Here is a 24,750-nt window from a genome sequence, read left to right on the forward strand (position 1 = left end):
CCTCTCAGCCTTTTCTTTTTCGGGCTAAACATGTGCAGCTCTTTGAGCCGCTCCTCATAGGGCTTCTGTGTGGAAAGGGCTGCAGATCTCCCATTTCCCGCAAGGCTCCTTGGCCAGGGAGGGAGGGAGACCTTCCCAGGGAGGAAGCTGCGTGTTCCTGGGATGCCAGTCTCCCGTGGGTGGGGAGGGGGATGCTGGGGGGCTGCTTCAGAGCTTCCTTTGCAGTCCTCTCTTGGGTCCCTCCTTCCTTCCGCCGGGGAGCCAATCCGAGTCGAGGGAAGCGTCTGTGCGTCAAAGGCTGGGCAGGTATAAAAACCGGCCATTTCAGCGCCTCGGTCTCAGTGAGCCGGCAGCAGCCTCTTCCTTCCTTCCTTCCCTTTTCCTCTTCTTTGCTGCCCGCTTCCTTGCCGTCGAGGGGTGTCTCTTCCTGTTCCTCTTCCTGCTTCCTCTGCTTCCTCGCTCACCATGACTGACCAAGCCATCTCCTTCCTCAAGGACTTCTTAGCCGGCGGCGTGGCGGCTGCCATCTCCAAGACGGCCGTGGCGCCCATCGAGAGGGTCAAGCTCCTGCTCCAGGTCAGCCTTCGCCCTCCCCTCCTTCCCTCCCTCCCCAAGGAAAGGCGCCCCTTCCCCACCCCGAGGCTTGGAGGCACCCAGGGGGTCCCCATCCCAAGGGAGAGGGTCTTCTTTGCGGGTGTTGGGTTGGCTTGGGCGCATTCCGCGCGTAAAAGGCGCATCCCTTTTGTTTGCGGCGTGGGGCGGCCAAGAAGGCCTGGCTTTTCCCTCGTAAAGGTCGCCCCAAGGTCGCCCCAAGGAGATGCTCCTCTTGCCTCAGAAGTAAGGCCTCAAAGCCCAAGATTCTCCTCTTGTCTCAGAAGTAAGGCCTCAAAGCCCAAGGAGATGCTCCCCTTGTCTCAGAAGTAAGGCCTCAAAGCCCAAGGAGATGCTCCTCTTGGCTCAGAAGTAAGGCCCCAAAGCCCAAGGAGATGCTCCTCTTGGCTCAGAAGTAAGGCCTCAAAGCCCAAGATTCTCCCCTTGTCTCAGAAGTAAGGCCTCAAAGCCCAAGGAGACGCTCCCCTTGTCTCAGAAGTAAGGCCCCAAAGCCCAAGGAGATGCTCCCCTTGGCTCAGAAGTAAGGCCTCAAAGCCCAAGGAGATGCTCCCCTTGGCTCAGAAGTAAGGCCTCAAAGCCCAAGGAGATGCTCCCCTTGTCTCAGAAGTAAGGCCTCAAAGCCCAAGGAGATGCTCCCCTTGTCTCAGAAGCAAGGCCCCAAAGCCCAAGGAGATGCTCCTCTTGGCTCAGAAGTAAGGCCCCAAAGCCCAAGGAGATGCTCCCCTTGTCTCAGAAGTAAGGCCTCAAAGCCCAAGGAGATGCTCCCCTTGTCTCAGAAGTAAGGCCCCAAAGCCCAAGGAGATGCTCCCCTTGTCTCAGAAGTAAGGCCTCAAAGCCCAAGGAGATGCTCCCCTTGTCTCAGAAGTAAGGCCCCAAAGCCCAAGGAGATGCTCCCCTTGTCTCAGAAGGCGCCCTTCTTTTGCTTCTCCTTCTGGTGCTTCTTTGGAAAGCCCAGGCTTGGTGGCTTCAATCCATGTCTCGGATGAGTTTGGAGGAAGGAGAAGGTCTGGACGCCTTTGCCGTGGGCCTGGTGCCACTTGGCAGCACGCTTCCCCCTCCTCTCCAAAGAAATTTGGGATTTTGGGGGGGCCTCGGCTTGAATTTGGTGGAGCTCCAAGGGGTTCTTTTGCTTTTATGTCTGGTGGGCATTTTGTCCCGTCTGTAAGTTGTCCCGAGTCCCTTTGGAAAGATAGTGTCAGGGGAGAAGAACCAAGTTGTTGTTCCTGAATCCCAGGATTTGGCCCTTTTTGGAGACTCCTCATCCAATGACCTTGGGTGGGGGGAGGAAGAATGGCGGCCAAAGCCGTGCCCTTGGCAAGGCCGTGGCTTGCGGATCAGGCTGGGCCGGAGAAAGAGGACGGGACAGGTCGCTCTCCAGGAAAGAGCCCTCAAGTTGGCAAGATTGGGGAAAAAAATGGAGTTTGGGATGGTTGCTTTTTTGGATTAGAACTCCCAAAATCCCTCTGAGGAGTTGCCAGGCTGAGGTTGGCTCTGAAGCAATGGTTACGATTCAGCATTTGAGCCACTTTGAGTCTCAAATGGGATATAAATTATTATTATTATTATTATTATTATTTATATCCCGCTTTTCTCTGCACAAGGAGACTCATAGCACGGCTCAAATTATTAATAGTCATAATCATAATAATTTTACATACTATTATTATAAAATGAATTATTATTTTATATACTATTATTATAATAAGTTATTATTCCTAACTTCCTCATTGATATCCTGCCTTGCTCACCATCAGAAGACTCATAGCAGCTCAAATTATTAGTAGTTATAATAATAATAATTTTACATACTATTATTATTATAAATTGAATTATTATTTTATATTATTATTATTATACGTTATTATTATTCCTAACTTCCTCATTGATATCCTGCCTTGCTCACCATCAGGAGACTCATAGCGGCAGAAATTATTAATAGTCAGCATAATAATTTTATATACTATTATTATTATAAATTGAATTATTATTTTATATATTATTATTATTATACGTTATTATTATTCCTAACTTCCTCATTGATATCCTGCCTTGCTCATGATCAGGAGACTCATAGCGGCAGAAATTATTAATAGTTATAATTATTATTTTATATACTATTATTATAAATTGAATTATTATTTTACATACTATTATTATTATACGTTATTATTCTTAACTTCCTCATTGATATCCTGCCTTGCTCACCATCAGGAGACTCATAGCGGCTCAAATTATTAATAGTCATAATAATAATAATTTTATATACTATTATTATAAATTGAATTATTATTTTATATTATTATTATTATTATTATTATGTTATTATTATTCCTAACTTCCTCATTGATATCCTGCCTTGCTCAAGGCAGCTCACAATCTCACCATGACACTTATTAATAGTTATTATTATTATTATAAATAATTTTTATTTTATATACTATTATTATTATAACGAATTATTATTTTACATACTATTATTATTATTATACGTTATTATTATTCCTAACTTCCTCATTGATATCCTGCCTTGCTCAAGGCAGTTCACAATCTCACAATCTCACAATGACAATTATTAATCGTTATTATTATTATTATTATAAATAATTTTTATTTTATATACTATTACTATAAATTGAATTATTATTTTACATACTATTATTATTATAATAAGTTATTATTCCTAATTTCCTCATTGATATCCTGCCTTGCTCAAGGCAGCTCACAATCTCACAATGACAATTATTAATCGTTATTATTATTATTATAAATAATTTTTATATACTATTATTATAAATTGAATTATTATTTTACATGCTATTATTATCATAATACGTTATTATTATTCCTAATTTCCTCATTGATATCCGGCCTTGCCTAAGGCAGTTCACAATCTCACCATGACAATTATTGATCATTATTATTATTATTATAAATATTTTTTATTTTATATACAATTATTATAAATTAAGTTATTATTATTCCTAACTTCCTTATTCATATCCTGCCTTGCTCTCCATCAGGAATTGAGGTAGCTAGCGACCTCACTGTGACGATTGTTAATAGTTATTATTATTATTATTATAAACAATTATATTTTATATACTATTATTATTATAAATGAAGTTATTATTCCTAACTTTATTTATATCCGGCCTTGCTCGCCATCGGGATTCAAGGCAGCTAACAACCTCACAATGACAATTATTAACATATATTATTATAAATAATTATTATTTTATATACTATTACTATAATAATAAAGTTATTATATATACTAATTGAGTTGATATTATTCCTAACTGCCTTATTGATATCTTGCATTGCTCCCCATTGGGACTTGAGATGGCTAATGACCTCACCATGACAATTATTATTAGTTATTACTATTAGAAATAATTATATTTTATATAATACTATTATAATAATAAAGTTATTATCATTCCTAACTTTATTTATATCCGGCCTTGTTCCCCATCGGGACTCAAGGCAGTTAACAACTTTACAATGCCAATTATTAACTTGTATTATTAATAATTATTATTTTATATACTATTACTATAATAAATAAAGTTATTATATATACTATTATTATTATAAATTAAGTTATTATTATTCCTAACTTCATTTATATCCGGCTTTGCTCCCCATTGGGACTCAAGGCAACTAACAATCTCACCATAACAATTATTAATAGTTATTATTATTATTATTATACATTATTATTTTCTATACTATTATTATTATTATTATTGTTCTAAATTAAGTTATTATCATTCCTAACTTCATTTATATCCGGCCTTGCTCCCCATTGGGACTCAAGGCAGCTAACAACCTCACCATGACAATTATTAATAGTTATTATTATTATACATTATTATTTTCTATACTATTATTATTATTGTTCTAAATTAAGTTATTATTATTCCTAATTCATTTATATCCGGCTTTGCTCCCCATTGGGACTCAAGGCAGCTAACAACCTCACCATGACAATTATTGATCGTTAGTATTATTCTACATTATTATTTTCTATACTATTATTATTATTGTTCTAAATTAAGTGATTATTATTCCTAATTTCCTTTATATCCGGCTTTGCTCCCCATTGGGACTCAAGGCAGCTAACGACCTCACCATAACAATTATTAATAGTTATTATTATTATTATACATTATTATTTTCTATACTATTATTATTATTATTGTTCTAAATTAAGTTATTATTATTCCTAATTTCCTTTATATCTGGCCTCGCTCCCCATTGGGTCTCAAGGCAGCTAACGACCTCACCATAACAATTATTAATAGTTAGTATTATTCTACATTATTATTTTCTATACTATTATTATTGTTCTAAATTAAGTGATTATTATTCCTAATTTTTATATCTGGCCTTGCTTCCCATTGGGATTCAAGGCGTCTAACGACCTCACCATGACAATTCAAAACAAAACAAATACAAACAAAATTGAATATTAGTGGATAAATATCTGTCTTTCTGGGGAAGGAGTTCCAAAGTTTGGGAATTTTGGGGAAAGACCCTCAACCATGTTCGGAGAGGTTCACAGGGAGAGAAACAGCCCTTCGAATAAGCCATTATACTATAGGTCACAACCGGCCTTTTGAATGGGCTTCCTAGCCCTGTGTTCTCATTGCTAAGAAGGTCTCAAGATCCGAGCTGACTTGAATACAGGGAATCACGCAGCCCTTTGTTGAACTGCAAGGCCCAGCCAGCTTCTGACAGAAAGGAATACTGAATCTGGAAGGCCGCATGGCTTCCGTCCCATTGTCTGGCAAGGAGGGGAGGGTAGACAATAGATCCGGATGCAAACCAGACTTTTGAGACTATCACAGCATTGGATGTACCAGGCATGGGTAAATTTTGGCCCTCCAGGTGGAAGGAAGGGGCTTGAAGGTGTTAGGAATTGTGGGAGTTGGAGTCCAAAACACCAGGAGGTCCCAAGTTAGGAATGGTGGGTGTTGGAGTTCAAAATACAAGTTAGGAACTGTGGGAGTTGGAATTCAAAACACCTGGAAGCCCCAAGTAAGGATTTGTGGGAGTTGGAGTCCAAAACACATGCACAGCCCAAGTTAGGAATAGTGGGAGTTGGAGTCAAAAAACACCCGGAGGTCCCATGTTAGGAATGGTGGGAGTTGGAGTTGAAAAGCACCCGGAGGGCCCAAGCTAGGAATGGTGGGAGTTGGAGTCCAAAATACATGCACGGCCCAAGTTAGGAATGGTGGGAGTTGGAGTCAAAAAACACCTGGAGGGCCCAAGTTAGGAATGGTGGGAGTTGGAGTCAAAAAACCCCAGGAGTTCCCAAGTTAGGAATGGTGGGAGTTGGAGTCCGAAACACCCAGAGGGCCCAAATTAGGAATGGTGGGAGTTGGAGTCAAAAAACACCTGGAGGGCCCAAGTTAGGAATGGTGGGAGTTGGAGTCAAAAAACACCTGGAGGGCCCAAGTTAGGAATGGTGGGAGTTGGAGTCAAAAAACACCTGGAGGGCCCAAGTTAGGAATGGTGGGAGTTGGAGTCAAAAAACCCCAGGAGTTCCCAAGTTAGGAATGGTGGGAGTTGGAGTCCGAAACACCCAGAGGGCCCAAGTTAGGAATGGTGGGAGTTGGAGTCAAAAAACACCTGGAGGGCCCAAGTTAGGAATGGTGGGAGTTGGAGTCAAAAAACACCTGGAGGGCCCAAGTTAGGAATGGTGGGAGTTGGAGTCAAAAAACACCTGGAGGGCCCAAGTTAGGAATGGTGGGAGTTGGAGTCCGAAACACCCGGAGGTCCCAAGTTAGGAATGGTGGGAGTTGGAGTCCAAAACACCCGGAGGTCCCAAGTTAGGAATGGTGGGAGTTGGAGTCAAAAACACCCGGAGGTCCCAAGTTAGGAATGGTGGGAGTTGGAGTCCAAAACACCCGAAGGGCCGAAGTTAAGAATGGTGGGAGTTGGAGTCCAAAACATATGCACGACCCAAGTTAGGAATTGTGGGAGTTAGAGTCAAAAAACACCTGGAGGGCCCAAGTTAGGAATGGGAGTTGGAGTCCAAAACACCCGGAGGACCCAAGTTACGAATGGTGGGTTGGAGTCCAAAACATATGCACGGCCCAAGTTAGGAATTGTGGGAGTTGAAGTCCGAAACACCCGGAGGTCCCAAGTTAGGAATTGTGGGAGTTGGAGTCCAAAACACCAGGAGGTCCCAAGTTAGGAATGGTGGGAATTGGAGTCCAAAACACCTGGAGGGAAGGCCAAAATTTGCCCGTGCCTGGGCTATACTGTCTGGGACGCTGGGAGCTGTAGTCCCTGAACCTGGGCTGTATCCAATCCCTGATCCGAACACAATCTCTTTGGAGAGAGGTCACCTTGCAGGGAAGCTGTTCTCGCCGGTCAGATGACAAGCGTTGCCTGGCTTTGGTCCAGAAAGCCGCCTGCAAAGGAGACAGGCTTGCAACACATTTTTGCAGCATTTTTTAAGGTGCATTTTATTGTTTAAATCCCTGTAAATCTTGACCCAAAAATCATTGCCTTTCGAGCAGGAAAGTAACAGTTTCCCCTCAAATGGGAAGCAAGACTTCCCAGGACAAAGCCTTGCTTCCCAATGGAGCGGGACTTTCGTTGTGAAAGCTAGGCCTCTCTCTCCTCGCCTAGGCCAAGGACTCCAGAAAAGTCTGCGAAGAGCAAGGGGAGGGAACTCGAGTTTCCTTCCGGTAGAGGCAGGAAGAAGAAAGGAAGGAGCGGAAACCTCTTCCTCGTGGTCTAGGCCTCAAAGCGTGACTTCATAGATTTTGCTGTGATTTGATTGGGATTGCTTTCTCTGGATGGAGGGATCCCTATCTATCTGGATTATTATATAACTAGTTACTTACCCATTTGGATTATTATGTAATTAGTTACTAGATGGATACTTATATCTTTGTATAGAACTAGTTACTTCATGGATACTTATCTATTTGTATGATTATAGAACTAGTTACTTATCTATTTGAATGATTATATAATTAGTTACTAGATGGATACGTATATATTTATATTATTATACAACTATGTCATGGATACTTATCTATTTGGATTATTATAGAACTAGTTACTTATATATTTGTATTATTATATAATTAGTTACTTCAGGGATACTTATCTGTTTGGATTATTATAGAACTAGTTACTTATATATTTGTATTATTATATAATTAGTTACTTCAGGGATACTTATCTGTTTGGATTATTATAGAACTAGTTACTTATATATTTGTATTACTATAGAATTAGTTACTTCAGGGATACTTATCTGTTTGGATTATTATAGAACTAGTTACTTATATATTTGTATTATTATATAATTAGTTACTTCAGGGATACTTATCTGTTTGGATTATTATAGAACTAGTTACTTATATATTTGTATTATTATATAATTAGTTACTTCAGGGATACTTATCTGTTTGGATTATTATAGAACTAGTTACTTATATATTTGGATTATATAATTAGTTACTTCGGGGATACTTACCTATTTGGATTATTCTATAATTAGTTACTAGATTGATACTTATATATTTGTATGATTATAGAACTAGTTATTTATCTATTTGGATTATTCTATAATTAGTTCATGGATATTTATCTATTTTTATTACATAATTAGTTACTTCATGGATACTTATTTATTTGTTTTATTATAGAACTAGTTACTTATATATTTGTATTATTATATATTTAGTTACCACATGGATGCTCATCTATTGGCATTATTATATAACTAGCTACTTCATGGATACTTATCTGTATTATTATGTAACTAGTTACTAGATGGATACTTGTATATTTCTATTATTTAACTAGTTACTGGATGGATACTTATCTATTTGTATTATTATATAAATAGTTACTGGATGGATACTTGTATATATATTTGTATTATTATTTAAATAGTTACATGTAGTTATTATCTCCAAACAGTTTACAGATTGTTCACTATGTAGCACGGTTTCTGTTCCTGGGTTCTCAATGTCGTTTCCTAATTGGTTCTATCATAAATCATGGAGAAAGTTGATTAAACTGCAAAGGCCTTGTTTTTAAGGAGCATCCTGCCATAGCATATTTTGCACTAGTTGTTCAATGAATATCTCATTGAGTCTCAACCAATTCAACCTAAGTTTGCAAAAACAAAGTTTCTGGAGGAGAACCACTACTTTCAAAGTCAGGACTGCACAATTAAACAGCAAATAACACTTTCAAACCAGGAACAGAACATTTTTCAAATTTTGTCCCATAGTGTAATTCCCTGTCCCCAGGCTTAGAATTCATAGAATCATAGAATCCAAGAGTTGGAAGAGACCTCCTGGGCCATCCAGTCCAACCCCATTCTGCCAAGAAGCAGGAATATTGCATTCAAATCACCCCTGACAGATGGCCATCCAGCCTCTGCTTAAAAGCTTCCAAAGAAGGAGCCTCCACCACACTCCGGGGCAGAGAGTTCCACTGCTGAACGGCTCTCACAGTCAGGAAGTTCTTCCTCGTGTTCAGATGGAATCTCCTCTCTTGTAGTTTGAAGCCATTATTTCGCGTCCTAGTCTCCAAGGAAGCAGAAAACAAGCTTGCTCCCTCCTCCCCCCTGTGGCTTCCTCTCACATATTTATACATGGCCTTCATATCTCCTCTCAGCCTTCTCTTCTTCAGGCTAAACATGCCCAGTTCCCTAAGCCGCTCCTCATAGGGCTTGTTCTCCAGACCCTTGATCATTTGAGTCGCCCTCCTCTGGACACATTCCAGCTTGTCAATCTCTCTCTTGAATTGTGGTGCCCAGAATTGGACACAATATTCCAGATGTGGTCTAACCAAAGCAGAATAGAGGGGTAGCATTACTTCCTTAGATCTAGACACTATGCTCCTAGAGCATAAGAGAAGACACACAAGGAAAAGGGAAGGGCAGTAGTGGCGGGGATTACATCCAGCCGGTCTGCCCCTCCCTCTTAGAGGTCAGGGCAGTGGCAGCAGGGATGAATGGGCTTTCATTTGCTTCTAGGCTTCGTCATAGTGGAACTGTGCCTCTTCTTTTGGTCCAAGGTTAGGGCAGTGGCAGTTGGGATGAAGGGAGGGTCTCTCATTAGCTTCTAGGCCTCTTCTCTTTTTCCAAAGTCAGGGCAGGTGCAGTTGGAATGGATGAAGGTTCTTCCATCTGTTTCTGGGTCTAAGCACAAGAGAATTGTGTCCGTCTCTTCTATTTTCCCTCCAATGTCAGGGCAGTGGCAGTTGGGGTGAAGAGAAGGCTTTTATTTCTTTCAGGACTTTAGAGTCCTCTCTTCCTCCAATGTCAGGGCAGTGGCAGTTGGGGTGGAGAGAAGGCCTCTCATGTCTTTCTGGACTTGGACTCTTCTTCATTCCTTTCAGTGTCAGGGCAGTGGCAGTTGGGGTGGAGAGAAGGCTTTCATTTTCCTGGACTTAGACTCTTCTTTCCCTACAAGGTCAGGACAGTGGCAGTTGGGGTGGAGAGAAGGCCTCTCATATCTTTCTGAACTTGGGACTCTTCTTCTCTTCCTCCAGTGTCAAGGCAGTGGCAGTTGGGGTGGAGAGAAGGCTTTCATTTTTCTGGACTTGGACTCTTCTTCTTTCCATTCAAGGTCAGGACAGTGGCAGTTGGGGTGGAGAGAAGGCTTTCATTTTCCTGGACTTAGACTCTTCTTTCCCTACAAGGTCAGGACAGTGGCAGTTGGGGTGGAGAGAAGGCCTCTCATATCTTTCTGAACTTGGGATTCTTCTTCTCTTCCTCCAGTGTCAAGGCAGTGGCAGTTGGGGTGGAGAGAAGGCTTTCATTTTTCTGGACTTAGACTCTTCTTCTTTCCATTCAAGGTCAGGACAGTGGCAGTTGGGGTGGAGAGAAGGCCTCTCGTATCTTTCTGAACTTGGACTCTTCTTCTCTTCCTCCAGTGTCAGGGCAGTGGCAGTTGGGGTGGAGAGAAGGCTTTCATTTTTCTGGACTTAGACTCTTCTTCTTTCCATTCAAGATCAGGGCAGTGGCAGTTGGGGTGGAGAGAAGACCTCTTGTATCTTTCTGAACTTGGACTCTTCTTCACTCCCTCCAATGTCAGGGCAGTGGCAGTTGGGATGGATAAAAGGCTTTTATTTCTTTCAGGACTTTAGATTTTTCTCTTCCTCCAGTGTCAGGGCAGTGGCAGTTGGGGTGGAGAGAAGGCTTTCATTTTCCTGGACTTAGACTCTTCTTCTTTCCATTCAAGATCAGGGCAGTGGCAGTTGCAGTTGGAGTGGAAGAAGGCCTCTCCTATCTTTCTGGACTTGGACTCTTCTTCATTCCCTTCAATGTCAGGGCAGTGGCAGTTGGGGTGGAGAGAAGGCTTGCATTTTCCTGGACGTAGACTCTTCTTCTTTCCCTCCAAGGTCAGGACAATGGCAGTTTGGGGTAGAGAGAAGGCTTTCATTTTCATAGACTTAGACTCCTCTTCTTTCCCTCCAATGTCAGGGCAGTGGCAGTTGAGGTGAAGAGAATGCTTTCGTGTCTTTCTGAACGTGGACTCTTTTCTCCTTCCAAGATCAGGGCAGTGGCAGTTGGGATGGAGAAAAGGCTTTTATTTCTTTCAGGACTTTAGATTCTTCTCTTCCTCCAATGTCAGGGCAGTGGCAGTTGGGGTGGAGAGAAGGCTTTCATTTTCCTGGACTTAGACTCTTCTCCTTTCCCTTCAAGGTCAGGGCAGTTGCAGTTGGAGTGGAGAGAAGGCCTCTCCTGTCTTTCTGGACTTGGACTCTTCTTCATTCCCTTCAGTGTCAGGGCAGTGGCAGTTTGGGTGGAGAGAAGGCTTTCATTTTAATGGACATAGACTCCTTTTCTTTCCCTCCAATGTCAGGGCAGTGGCAGTTGAGGTGAAGAGAAGGCTTTCATATCTTTCTGAATGTGGACTCTTCTCTCCTTCCAAGATCAGGGCAGTGGCAGTTGGGATGGAGAGAAGGCTTTCATTTTTCTGAACTTGGACTCTTTTTCACTCCCTCCAATGTCAGGGCAGTGGCAGTTGGGATGGATAAAAGGCTTTTATTTCTTTCAGGACTTTAGATTTTTCTCTTCCTCCAGTGTCAGGGCAGTGGCAGTTGGGGTGGAGAGAAGGCTTTCATATTTCTGGACTTACTCTTCTTCATTCCCTTCAGTGTCAGGGCAGTGGCAGTTTGGGTGGAGAGAAGGCTTTCATTTTCATGGACATAGACTCCTCTTCTTTCCCTCCAATGTCAGGGCAGTGGCAGTTGGGATGGAGAAAAGCTTTCATTTCTTTCTGGGCTCGATCTCTTCTCTCCCTCCAAGGTCAGGGCAGTGGCAGTTTGGGTGGAAGGAGAGGCTTTCCTTTAGTACATATATTCCCAGCCACCATCACCAGAATTCCATAGTTAGCATGTAGTTTTGCTGCCTCGTGTAAACCCATGCTGAACTCTGCATCCCAACGTAACGGCGCCTCTTCTCGTTCGGGCAGGTCCAGCACGCCAGCCTGCAGATCACGGCTGAGAAGCAGTACAAGGGCATCATCGACTGCGTGGTGCGGATCCCCAAGGAGCAGGGCTTCCTCTCCTTCTGGCGTGGCAACCTGGCCAACGTCATCCGGTACTTCCCCACCCAGGCCCTCAACTTTGCCTTCAAGGACAAATACAAGCAGATCTTCCTGGGCGGCGTTGACAAGCGGACCCAGTTCTGGCGCTACTTCGCCGGCAACTTGGCGTCCGGAGGGGCCGCCGGGGCCACCTCCCTCTGCTTCGTCTACCCGCTTGATTTTGCCCGAACGCGCCTGGCGGCCGACGTGGGCAAAGCCGGAATGGAGCGGGAGTTCAATGGCTTGGGCGACTGCCTGGTCAAGATCTTCCGGTCAGACGGCCTGCGGGGTCTCTACCAGGGCTTCAACGTCTCCGTCCAGGGCATCATCATCTACAGAGCGGCTTACTTCGGCATCTACGATACTGCGAAAGGTAAGAACGTTCTGTCAGGTGTAGCATCCGCGTTTCCATGTTCTGGGTTCCAAAGTCCCGTGCATGCATGACTCTTTGTCCCGATTCCGTTTGCAGGAATGCTTCCCGACCCAAAGAACACCCACATTTTGATCAGCTGGATGATTGCGCAGACAGTGACGGCCGTCGCTGGTCTGACCTCTTACCCCTTTGATACGGTGCGGCGGCGCATGATGATGCAGTCTGGGCGCAAAGGTGGTATGTATCTCGTAGGCTTGGGTAACTACGGAAAAAAAATGGTTCTAAACTCGTTTCGTTTTTAGGGGGGCCCTTGCGTTTCGTTTTTTCAAAGAATTCCGAAATTTTCCTTTAGAAAAGTTTGAAATATACGAAATTTTGTATAATTACGAATCGATTCGTTAATGGCGGACGCGATTGCGCAATATGCTAAAAAACCCTCCAAATGGGAGAGGGGGAACTTCTGAAGCTTCCCTCTCCCTCTGTTGTTGACTGTTGGTGTGAGAAAACACACAACTATAAAACTTGCACCAGACATGCGAAAATAATTACGAAACAATTACGAAACAATACGAAATAAATTGGAAACATTGTTTCGATTTTAAATTACTCCTCACAGTAGTCCTGCATGGCTCAATATTGGATCGTAAGCTAATTTAAATACGAATTAATAACGAATTACGAAATTAACGAACGAAACCGCCCAAGCCTAGTATCTCGCACTCCAAAATGTGCTCCTAATGTCCCCATTAGCACATCCTTTCCCTTGTTTCCAACACCCATGGAGTCACATCCATATAAGTTCCATCCCTTGGTCCAGAATGACAATTCCATCATCCTTCTGGGGGAGAGTTATCATCCAAGGAACTTGACTATCCTTGGTGTGGAATGGGCTTGCCATGAATTTGGGAGCCATTGAATCAGACGAGAATGGACTCATCTGGCTCTACATAGAACCATAGAATCAAAGAGTTGGAAGAGACCTCGTGGGCCATCCAGTCCAACCCCATTCTGCCAAGAAGCAGGAATATGGCATTCAAATCACCCCTGACAGATGGCCATCCAGCCTCTGTTTAAAAGCTTCCAAAGAAGGAGCCTCCACCACACTCCGGGGCAGAGAGTTCCACTGCTGAACGGCTCTCACAGTCAGGAAGTTCTTCCTCATGTTCAGGTGGAATCTCCTTTTTTGTAGTTTGAAGTTCCATTGCGTCCTAGTCTCCAAGGAAGCAGAAAACAAGCTTGCTCCCTCCTCCTCCCTGTGGCTTCCTCTCACATATTGATACATGGCTATCATATCTCCTCTCAGCCTTCTCTTCTTCAGGCTAAACATGCCCAGCTCTTTAAGCCGCTCCTCATAGGGCTTGTTCTCCAGACCCTGGATCATTTTAGCCGGCCTCCTCTGGATACATTCCAGCTTGTCAATATCTCTCTTGAATTGTGGTGCCCAGAATTGGACACAATATTCCAGGTGTGGTCTAAGCAAGGCGGAATAGAGTATGGGCAGCATGACTTCCCTGGATCTAGACACTAGGCTCCTATTGATGCAGGCCAAAATCCCATTGCCTTTTTTTGCTGCCACAACAGATTCTTGGCTCATGTTTAACTTGTTATCCACGAGGACTCAAAGATCTTTTTCATTCATCAATTCAAGGGAATGTGGAGGTCATTTAGTCCAACCCTGTGCAAAGTCTACAATGGGGATGCAATTACAATATCACCAACACAATAACCTTTGAGCTCCTGTTCAGATACCTCCAGCAAAGGGAAACTATCACTTTCCATGGCAGCCTGTGCTACTGTTTATCTGTTGCATCTCATCCTGCCTTTTGGGTCAAGAGAGAGCAGCATTCCTGTTACGCATGCAACCATTTTTTCAGATCCCGAGTTGAATTCAAGTTCAGTTCTGTTGTCTCCAAAGCAGGGCACATCTTGTACTAAGAGCATTCTGGCTGCAGCTAAGCCTGCCATGGAGACCCCGCATGTGAGGATTACTATTGGCATAAAGAACTTGGAAAATAATCAGGGATGGTGCCAGTTTGAGTATTTGGAGTGTTTCATATTTCCCAACCTTTTTTTTTGCTGTGCAATGTGTGCCAAAGTCTATGGAGAGGAAGCTCTTTTGCTGCAGGACAGGAGACTTATGTGTGTGCTTCTGTGTCATGAAGGGAAGGATGGCCTCAATCAGGGCTGGACCAAGGCCAACCTGGGAGGCATTGGCCGCTGGCCCACAGGGCTTCTCCAGGAAAGAAAGAAGGCTTAGCTAATAGCACAAATCCCCGGGCCATTTGGCAGGGAAATGCCCAGTCCCTTGTATCAGAAAACCCGAGAAATACTGGGCAAAATCATCCCTCATTTGGTGATCTTTCCAGTGCAATAGAGTGGGCACTTGCTTCTGTGGATGCTGAAGTCTCCACACACACAAACACATATATAATCTATATAAATAAAAATGTAATGTTCGTTTGTGGGATTAATATAACTCAAAAACAATACACCTTTCAGGCCAACAAGTGACCATCACTCATAAAAACACTGTAAAACACAACAAAAGGGACTTAAAATGCCCAAAAAACACCAAAATACATTACAACACATACATAAAACCACATATACACACAAATATACACACAAATATGCGCATATATACACACACAAAACACATATACAGAGACCGGGCCACAGCAACACGTGGCAGGGGATGGCTTGTACAAATATATTATATACACGCACACATATACGCATATATATACACACAAAACACATATACACAGACTGGGGCACAGCAACACGTGGCAGGGGATGGCTTGTACAAATATACACGCACACATATACGCATATATATACACACAAAACACATATACACAGACTGGGCCACAGCAACACGTGGCAGGGGATGGCTTGTACAAATATACACGCACACATATATGCATATATATACACACACAAAACACATATACAGAGACTGGGGCACAGCAACACGTGGCAGGGGATGGCTTGTACAAATATACACGCACACATATATGCATATATATACACACACAAAACACATACACAGACTGGGCTACAGCAACACGTGGCAGGGGATGGCTTGTACAAATATATTATATACACGCACACATATACGCATATATATACACACAAAACACATATACACAGACTGGGCCACAGCAACACGTGGCAGGGGTTAGTTAGTGTGTGTGTGTTTGTGGGATTCACATAACTCAAAAACCACTGGACGAATTGACATCAAATTTGGACACAACACACCTCTCAGGCCAACAACTGACCATCACTCATCAAAACACTGAAAAACACAACAGAAGAGACTTAAAATGCCAAAAAAAAATACAATGCATGCGCAAAACCACATATATATACACAAACACACATATATACACAAATATATGCACACAGAAAACACATATACACAGACTGGGCCACAGTAACGCATGGCAGGGGATGGCATATATAATATGTGTGTGTGTGTGTTTGTGGGATTAATATAACTCAAAAACCACTGGATGAATTGATATTGAATTTGGACACAAGACACCGATCAGGCCAATGAGCAATCATCACTCATCAAAACACTGAAAAACACCACAAAAGAGACTTAAAATGCCAAAAAAACATTACAATGCATGTGCAAAACCACATATATATACACAAACACACATATATACACACAGAAAACACATACACAGACTGGGCCACAGCAGTGTGTGGCACAGGACAGCTAGTGTATGTGAGTGTGTGTGTGTGTGTGTGTGTATGTGTGTGTGTGTGTGTGTGTGTGTATATATATATATATATATATATATATATATATATATATATATATATATACACATACATACACACACATACACACACATATAACAAAATGATATATCCAACATTTTCTGCAGAGTAGCTTGGTTGCAAACATTCCCTTTGGAAGGTTAACACATCCAGTCTCTACACAAAAAGAATAGAGTTTTCAGCTTGTACACACACAGCCTTCACATCAGCATGTAACACAATAATAATAATAATAGTAATAGTAATAATACTTTTCTTTCTTACCCACCTCTCCCAACGGCTCAAGGCATGTCACAGCAAAGTCAAAAACACACAAATACTATAAACATTCTGCAAAAACACACATTAAAATGCGGTTCCATAAATGACACATATCAAAGCATTTCTATATTAAAAAAACACACACACACACAATTTGAAAGGGAGAAGGCGTAGTATTTTCCATCACCCTTTCTTTAGTTTCCCTTGTGTTCAGTTCTACAGTATTGACTCAAGCTTAATGCGCTATTGAATATCAGGCGCACTTCATTTTCCAGAGCCCTGAAACCAAAAAGAGGATTTGCTGGCAAATGCAATGTGCAAAAAAAGCATCAGAAAGTGCACTCTTTGTCATTTGGCTATTGCAGTTGATGCACATTCTTCAAAACACAAAACTGTTAGAACACCAAAGCTTCCAGTGAAGGAAAAAGAAACCTTGGGATGCATGGATGCTGTAGAATGAATCCACATTAATTGCCTTGGTTCAATGCTATGGAGTCATGGGAGATGTAGTTTGACAAGGCCTTGAGCTTTCTGTGCTAGAGGATGTGGATGCCTCCACAAACTACAAATCCCAGGATGGCATAGCATTGAGCCAGGGCCATTAAATGAGCAATGAGGTCCTTCAAAGCGGAACTCCTGAAGCAGCTTCTCCTTTGGCTTTGGCTCAGCACTAAGATGACGGTATGATGCAAATCCAATTTTGGGGAGGTATTTTAGCCCCCAGTGGCACAGTGGGTTAAACCACTGAGTTGTTAAACTTGTTGACCGAAAGGTTCAAATCTGGGGAGCAGCGTGAGCTTTTGCTGTCAGCCCCAGCTTCTGCCAAACTAGAAGTTCGAAAATATATGCCGGCCACATGATCTTGGAGGTGTCTATGGACAACGCTGGCTCTGGACTTTATGTCAGGGGAAAACCTTTACCTTATTTTAGCCCAAATGTGTTGTTTTGATAAGGAACGGAAGCATCTATGAATCTCTCTTCCAGTTCCTCCCTTTTGCTCTGCAACTCATGAGCACACTGCAATGAATCACTCCAGTCTCTGTTTATCAGTTTTGCATTGGAACAGCCTTTTCTCCTTTATTTATATTTTGTACAAAAACTCACAAGCAGTCCTGGTACACAACACACAAGAACAGCAGACTTAACACAGTGAGGTGCAAATATGTTGTCACTTAAGACAACCCACAGGAAAGTTGCATCAAACTTCTGACAGGAAATTGTCCTACTCTGTCCAAGTTCACACTCTACTATCTCAACCCTTTAACTACTGATGTCTCTACTGTGCATACTTAGAAAAGAATGTTCTCTTGAACAATATTTTTCACACAATAAAGGTGAGCATTAGACTCGAGTAACTACGGTATAGTGGAAGCTCCACGGAGCAGGACCTGTAGCACTTTTCTGTGGAACATCTTTTCACCCAGCACCACACAGAGTCCAGAAGTAGATAACTAGAGTGTATTTACAAAACTCATATACGAAAGGCGAAATGGCAATTCCCAAAAATCAGTGGAAAGGGTGCTATGAAATACAAAGATCAGTAGTCCAAGATAGCAAGGTCCAAATAATCCATGAAGGCAAGATAAATGAAATCCATATAGTCAGGAACATAGGCATTCATCCATAGGCAAGGGCAAGATGGATGGATGGCATCCTTGAAGTGACTGGACTGACCTTGAAGGAGCTGGGGGTGGTGACGGCTGACAGGGAGCTCTGGCGTGGGCTGGTCCATGAGGTCACGAAGAGTCGGAGACGACTGAACGAATGAACAACAACAAAACTATTCCAGGAACATAGGCAACTTGAGAGCTTAACATGATTTGAAGACAAAGTTGTCTGCTCTGAAGAGGCCAGGAAATCATCCCTTAATTTAAGCTCAAACCTGACCACGAAGTCATGAGATCATCCCTTTGGCACCTGGGTTTCAAGAACTGTTTCCCACGGAGTCTTTCTGGCCTTCTTATTAACCTTTTCTTTGCTCTCTCTGAGCAGAGACCTAATCTCATATCCCGGGATAACTCCCCATCCTCTCAAGAGAAAATGAATCCCAAATATCCTCTATCTGTTCAACAGCTGCCGGCCCTTCTCTCTGATCTATGGGTTGCATTTCTGTATGTATTTCAGCCACATCACACACAGACTCAGTGAAAAATCCATCATTCCTCTCATCCTCCAAAACAGAATCCCCAGCATCCCCAGTCTCTTCCTGCTGAGCCCTGATAAGACCCTATCTTCTTCCCATTCCTTAGTTTCCCTTGTGTTCACTGTTATGTTTTCTCTTCCAGCCGACATCATGTACTCGGGCACCATTGACTGCTGGAGGAAGATTGCCCGCGACGAGGGGGGCAAGGCCTTCTTCAAGGGCGCCTGGTCCAACGTCCTGCGCGGGATGGGGGGCGCCTTCGTCCTGGTCTTGTACGACGAGATCAAGAAGTACACATAAGCAGCGCCCGTCCCTGCTTCGTTTGCGGCGCCGCTCTCATGGACTGCGTCAAAACTATTTATCAGTTTCCGCTGAGGTTTCCGCTGGTTGGCAGAGGGACCACAGTTCCGCTTGCCCCCGATCCGTCTCTCGAGTCATTCCCCTGGCGATGATGATGGGACTCAAACTTCATTTTTACTCAGTCACTCCCTGTTAAAATAAGTTTGAGAGAAATACCAATAAAGTTTTAAAAGCTCTCGTCTCTGCCTCGGATCCCTTCTGTGATAGGAAATTAGCTTCGGCTTTGCTAAGTGGCTCATCTTGAAGCAGGCATGCGCAAACTTCGGCCATGCCAGACTACAACACTCCCAGCATCCCATAGGACCTTAGGCCATGTTAAACTATAACTCCCAGCACCCTATATCACAACCCTGACAGTCAAAGTACAACTTCCACAATTCCTTGTCAAACTATAACTCCCAGCATCTCATAGTCTTGAACCATGTCAAACAACAACTTCCCAACACCCTATACCACCAAGCCCTGACAGTCAGACTACAACTTCCATGATTCCATGTCAAACTAACTCCCAGCATCTCATAGCCTTGAACCATGTCAAACTACAACTTCCCAACACCCTATACCACCAAGCCCTGACAGTCAGACTACAACTTCCATGATTCCATGTCAAACTAACTCCCAGCATCTCATAGCCTTGAACCATGTCAAACTACAACTTCCCAACACCCTATACCACCAAGCCCTGACAGTCAAACTACAACTTCCATGATTCCACGTCAAACTATAACTCCCAGCAACTCATAGCTTTGAACCATGTCAAACCACAAGTCTCAGCATTCCGCAGAACCAAGCCTTGTCAGTCAAACTACAACTTCCATGATTCTATGTCAAACTACAACTCCCATAATCCCATGGAACTGAGCTATGTCAGACTAACTCCCAGCATCTCATAGCCTTGAGCCATGTTAGACTACAACTCCCAGCACCCTATACCAACGAGCACTGACAGTCAAACCACAACTTCCACAATTCCATGTCAAACTATAACTCCCATAATCCCATAGCCTTGAACCATGTCAAACTACAAGTCTTGGCATCCCATAGAGCCATGTCAAACTACAACTCCCAGCACTCTATAGCACTGATTCTTATGAGACGGGGAGAAGATGGTAGACTTAGGAATTGTGGGAGTTGAAGTCCAAAACCCCTGGAGGGCCAAAGTTTGCCCATGTTCTCTATAAGGAGGCTGAACATGGAGGCCTATGTCCTTCTATGTTCCTCTCCTTGCTGAGCGATTATGATATGCCCATAACTCCCCTGCGTTGCATAACATGCTCCGATCTCTCCAACGATCTCTCTCCGTTCGCTGCTTCCAATGCACATTCCTCCTCCCGTCACGTGTTGCCACAACGGCAAAGAGAGGAAGCCGCTGGGATTGGAATTTCCAGTCCTGCAAGTTCACCGCCTTCCTTCTGGAACTTGGACCGAAGCCCAGCAGAAGACGGAGAAGAGAGGAGCATTCAGGATCGAATCCAGACTATGTTGGGTATGTTCAGTGCCAAGTTCACGCAGGCCTGACATGCCTGGCAATTTCACACTCTCAGCTTGGAAACAACATTATACATTTCCCAGCTTTGCACACCTCATCACAACCAACCTGTGAAGTCGGTCATATTTCCAACTTGCAGTGATATTTTAACTAGGGATGTTGGCACGCTTCTCCTCTTGTAGCCGTCGTGTTGCAATGCATCCTTGCACCATCGCAGCCATGACTCATGGCTAGCTTTGCAATATTTCGTGAACGAACGGCACAGACGTTGCGACACAAGGATCCCATTGGCTACAATGATGCCCTTATCAGGAAGTAAAATTATATATACATTTCAATACAAGTGAAAACAAGTTTGTAGTCATCCATGTATTTCAATTTAGATCTGGCCTTCCTTCCAAAACTGGCTCAGGATGAAATCCCCAAGCTCAGTAAAATTAGGATTTTGTATTAGGGATATTAATGATGATATCAACCTGCAATTAAACCACAATGCAAATCTGAATTAAAAGCATATTGCAAGGGATGGGCATTTGACTTCAAAAAGCAATAATAATAATAATAATAATAATAATAATAATACAGCCAGCAGAGTTTCTGCCATGGACTCATCTTGTGTTTCAAATAATAATAATAATAATACAGCAAAGTGTTGTGTTTCTAATAATAATAATAATAATAATAATAATAATAATAATAATAATAATACAGTCAGCAGAGTGTCTGCTGTGGACTCATCTTGTTGTGTTTCTAATAATAATAATAATAATAATAATAATAATAATAATAATAATACAGTCAGCAGAGTGTCTGCTGTGGACTCATCTTGTTGTGTTTCTAATAATAATAATAATAATAATAATAATAATAATACAGTCAGCAGAGTGTCTGCTGTGGACTCATCTTGTTGTGTTTATAATAATAATAATAATAATAATAATAATAATAATAATAATAATAATACAGTCAGCAGAGTGTCTGCTGTGGACTCATCTTGTTGTGTTTCTAATAATAATAATAATAATAATAATAATAATAATAATACAGTCAGCAGAGTGTCTGCTGTGGACTCATCTTGTTGTGTTTCTAATAATAATAATAATAATAATAATACAGTCAGCAGAGTGTCTGCTGTGGACTCATCTTGTTGTGTTTATAATAATAATAATAATAATAATAATAATAATAATAATACAGTCAGCAGAGTGTCTGCTGTGGACTCATCTTGTTGTGTTTCTAATAATAATAATAATAATAATAATAATAATAATACAGTCAGCAGAGTGTCTGCTGTGGACTCATCTTGTTGTGTTTCTAATAATAATAATAATAATAATAATAATAATAATAATAATAATAATACAGTCAGCAGAGTGTCTGCTGTGGACTCATCTTGTTGTGTTTCTAATAATAATAATAATAATAATAATAATAATAATAATAATACAGTCAGCAGAGTGTCTGCTGTGGACTCATCTTGTTGTGTTTCTAATAATAATAATAATAATAATAATAATAATAATAATAATACAGTCAGCAGAGTGTCTGCTGTGGACTCATCTTGTTGTGTTTATAATAATAATAATAATAATAATAATAATAATAATAATAATAATACAGTCAGCAGAGTGTCTGCTGTGGACTCATCTTGTTGTGTTTCTAATAATAATAATAATAATAATAATAATAATACAGTCAGCAGAGTGTCTGCTGTGGACTCATCTTGTTGTGTTTATAATAATAATAATAATAATAATAATAATAATAATAATAATAATACAGTCAGCAGAGTGTCTGCTGTGGACTCATCTTGTTGTGTTTATAATAATAATAATAATAATAATAATAATAATAATAATAATACAGTCAGCAGAGTGTCTGCTGTGGACTCATCTTGTTGTGTTTATAATAATAATAATAATAATAATAATAATAATAATAATAATACAGTCAGCAGAGTGTCTGCTGTGGACTCATCTTGTTGTGTTTATAATAATAATAATAATAATAATAATAATAATAATAATAATAATAATAAAACAGCCAGCAGAGTGTCTGCTGTGGACTCATCTTGTTGTGTTTCAAATAACAACAACAACAACAACAACAACAATAATAATAATATTTTGGGTTGCCGTGAGTTTTCTGGGCTGCTTGAGCATGTTCCAGAAGCATTATCTCCTGACGTTTCACCCACATCTATGTCAGGCATCCTCAAAGGTTGTGAGGTCTGGTGGAAATTAAGTAAGTGAGATTTATATCCCTGTGGAATGATGTCCAGGGTGGGAAAAAGAAAGAACTCTTGCCTGTTGGAGGCAAGTATGAATGTTGCCGTTGGCCACCTTGATGAGCATTGAAGCTGCTAATTAGCAGCTTCAAAGCCTGGCTGCTTCCTGCCTGGGGGAATCCTTTGTTGAGAGGTGTTAGCTGGCCCTGGTTGATTCTTGTCTGGAATTCCGCTGCATTTTAAGTGTTGTTCCAGGTTGGTTCATCAGGTCCTCTGCTATGCCTGACTTGCAATGATGCCCTTATCAGGAAGTAAGATTATATATACATTTCCAAAACTGGCTCGGGATGAAATCCCCACGCTCAGTAAAATTAGGATATTGTATTTGGGATATTAATGATGATATCAACCTGCAATTAAACCACAATGCAAATCTGAATTAAAAGCATTTTGCAAGGGAAGGCATTTAATTGCAAAAAGCTATTATTATTATTATTATTATTATTATTATTATTATTATTAGGTTACTGTGAGTTTTCTGGACTGCCTGGCCATGTTCCAGAAGCATTCTCTCCTGATGCTTTGCCCACATCTATGGCACACATCCTCAGAGGTTGCGAGGTCTGTTGGAAACTAGCAAAATTGAGTTTATATCCCTGTGGAATGATGTCCAGGGTAGGAGAAAGAACTCTTGTCTGTTGGAGGTAGGTGGGAATGTTGCAACTGGCCACCTTGATTAGAATTTGATAGCCTAGCAGTTTCAAGGTGTGGCTTCTTACTGCCTGGAGGAATCCTTTGTTGAGAGGTGATTAGCTGGCCCTGATTGATTCTTGTCTGGATTTCCCCCGCCTTTTTGAGTCTGGCCATGTTCCAGAAGCATTCTCTCCTGATGATCTGCCCACACCTATGGCACGCATACTCAGAGGTTGAAGAGTCTGTTGGTTTCCATATCTGTGAAATAATGTCCAGGGTGGGAGAAAGAACTCTTGTCTGTTGGAGGCAGGTGTGACTGTTGCAATTATCACCTTGATTCGCATTGAAAAGCCTTGCAGCTTCAAGGCCTTGCGACATTCACACCTGCCTCAAGCAGACAAGAGTTCTTTCTCCCACCCTGGACATTATTCCACAGATATGTAAACCAACAGACTCTTCAACCTCTGAGTATGCGTGCCATAGATGTGGGCAAAGCATCAGGAGAGAATGCTTCTGGAACATGGCCAGACTAAAAAGGCAGGGGAAATTCCACAGATATATAATTTTCCTAGTTTCCAGCAGACCTCACAACCTCCAAGGATGCTTGCCGTAGATGTGGGCGAAATGTCAGGAGAGAATGCTGCTGGAATATGGCCAGGGGGCCTGGAAAACAACGCAACTTGTGTTACGTAGTGGGATAACCTAATCGAGTTGTTGCAAGGTGTCGGAAAGTCAATGGACAGAACGTTCTCTCAGATAACATCAGCAATCACGGGAAGGCCGGAGAGGGCAGATTCCGAAAGAGGTGAAGGGAAAGCTTGACTCAGCAAGCCACCCAACAGGTATCTCTACCAAGTGCTGCTACTCCACTGTGTAGCTACTACGCTCCCTTCCACACCCTACATATCACCTCAAAGCACCTGGCCAGCAAGTGCCGACTGCGCGGTTTGGTTTAGACCAAACCGAACCAGATGTCGAAGCGCTCACCTGGAGCAGCAATGCGGCTGACTGGCGGAACCAGTTATTCCATAGGTTTTGGGCCAGGAGCCAAATTTGCCGTGTCCTTCCCAAAGGCACGGATCTCAGGGAGAGACTTAGAAAGTCACTTTGCGGATTCCTATAGTACAGCGTTTCTCAACCTGAGGGTCAGGACCCCTGAGAGTGGTCATGAGGGGGTGTCAGAGGGGTCTCCAAAGACCATTGGAAAACACAGTA

The 24,750-nt window shown here is 42.2% G+C and overlaps 1 protein-coding gene across 1 annotated transcript; it reads left to right on the top strand.

The window, feature by feature from the left end:
• Nucleotides 1-324: 324 nt before the first annotated feature.
• Nucleotides 325-19,304, top strand: SLC25A5 (solute carrier family 25 member 5). Its single transcript, XM_060756019.2, has 4 exons — nt 325-576; nt 12,078-12,564; nt 12,661-12,801; nt 18,909-19,304. The coding sequence occupies exons 1-4, from the start codon at nt 466-468 to the stop codon at nt 19,064-19,066; spliced, it is 897 nt and encodes a 298-aa protein (XP_060612002.1). The 5' UTR covers nt 325-465; the 3' UTR covers nt 19,067-19,304.
• Nucleotides 19,305-24,750: the final 5,446 nt, after the last annotated feature.

The sequence above is a fragment of the Anolis sagrei genome, chromosome 10, assembly GCF_037176765.1.
Source record: "Anolis sagrei isolate rAnoSag1 chromosome 10, rAnoSag1.mat, whole genome shotgun sequence".
Lineage (NCBI taxonomy): Eukaryota > Metazoa > Chordata > Lepidosauria > Squamata > Dactyloidae > Anolis > Anolis sagrei.

Bases quoted from the DNA above. Each gene is read 5' to 3' on its own strand.
- SLC25A5 (XM_060756019.2), top strand. From the start codon at position 466: ATGACTGACCAAGCCATCTCCTTCCTCAAGGACTTCTTAGCCGGCGGC. The intron at 577-12,077 runs GTCAGCCTTCGC...TCGTTCGGGCAG, and splicing joins GGGTCAAGCTCCTGCTCCAG to GTCCAGCACGCCAGCCTGCA. The intron at 12,802-18,908 runs GTATGTATCTCG...TTTCTCTTCCAG, and splicing joins GCAGTCTGGGCGCAAAGGTG to CCGACATCATGTACTCGGGC.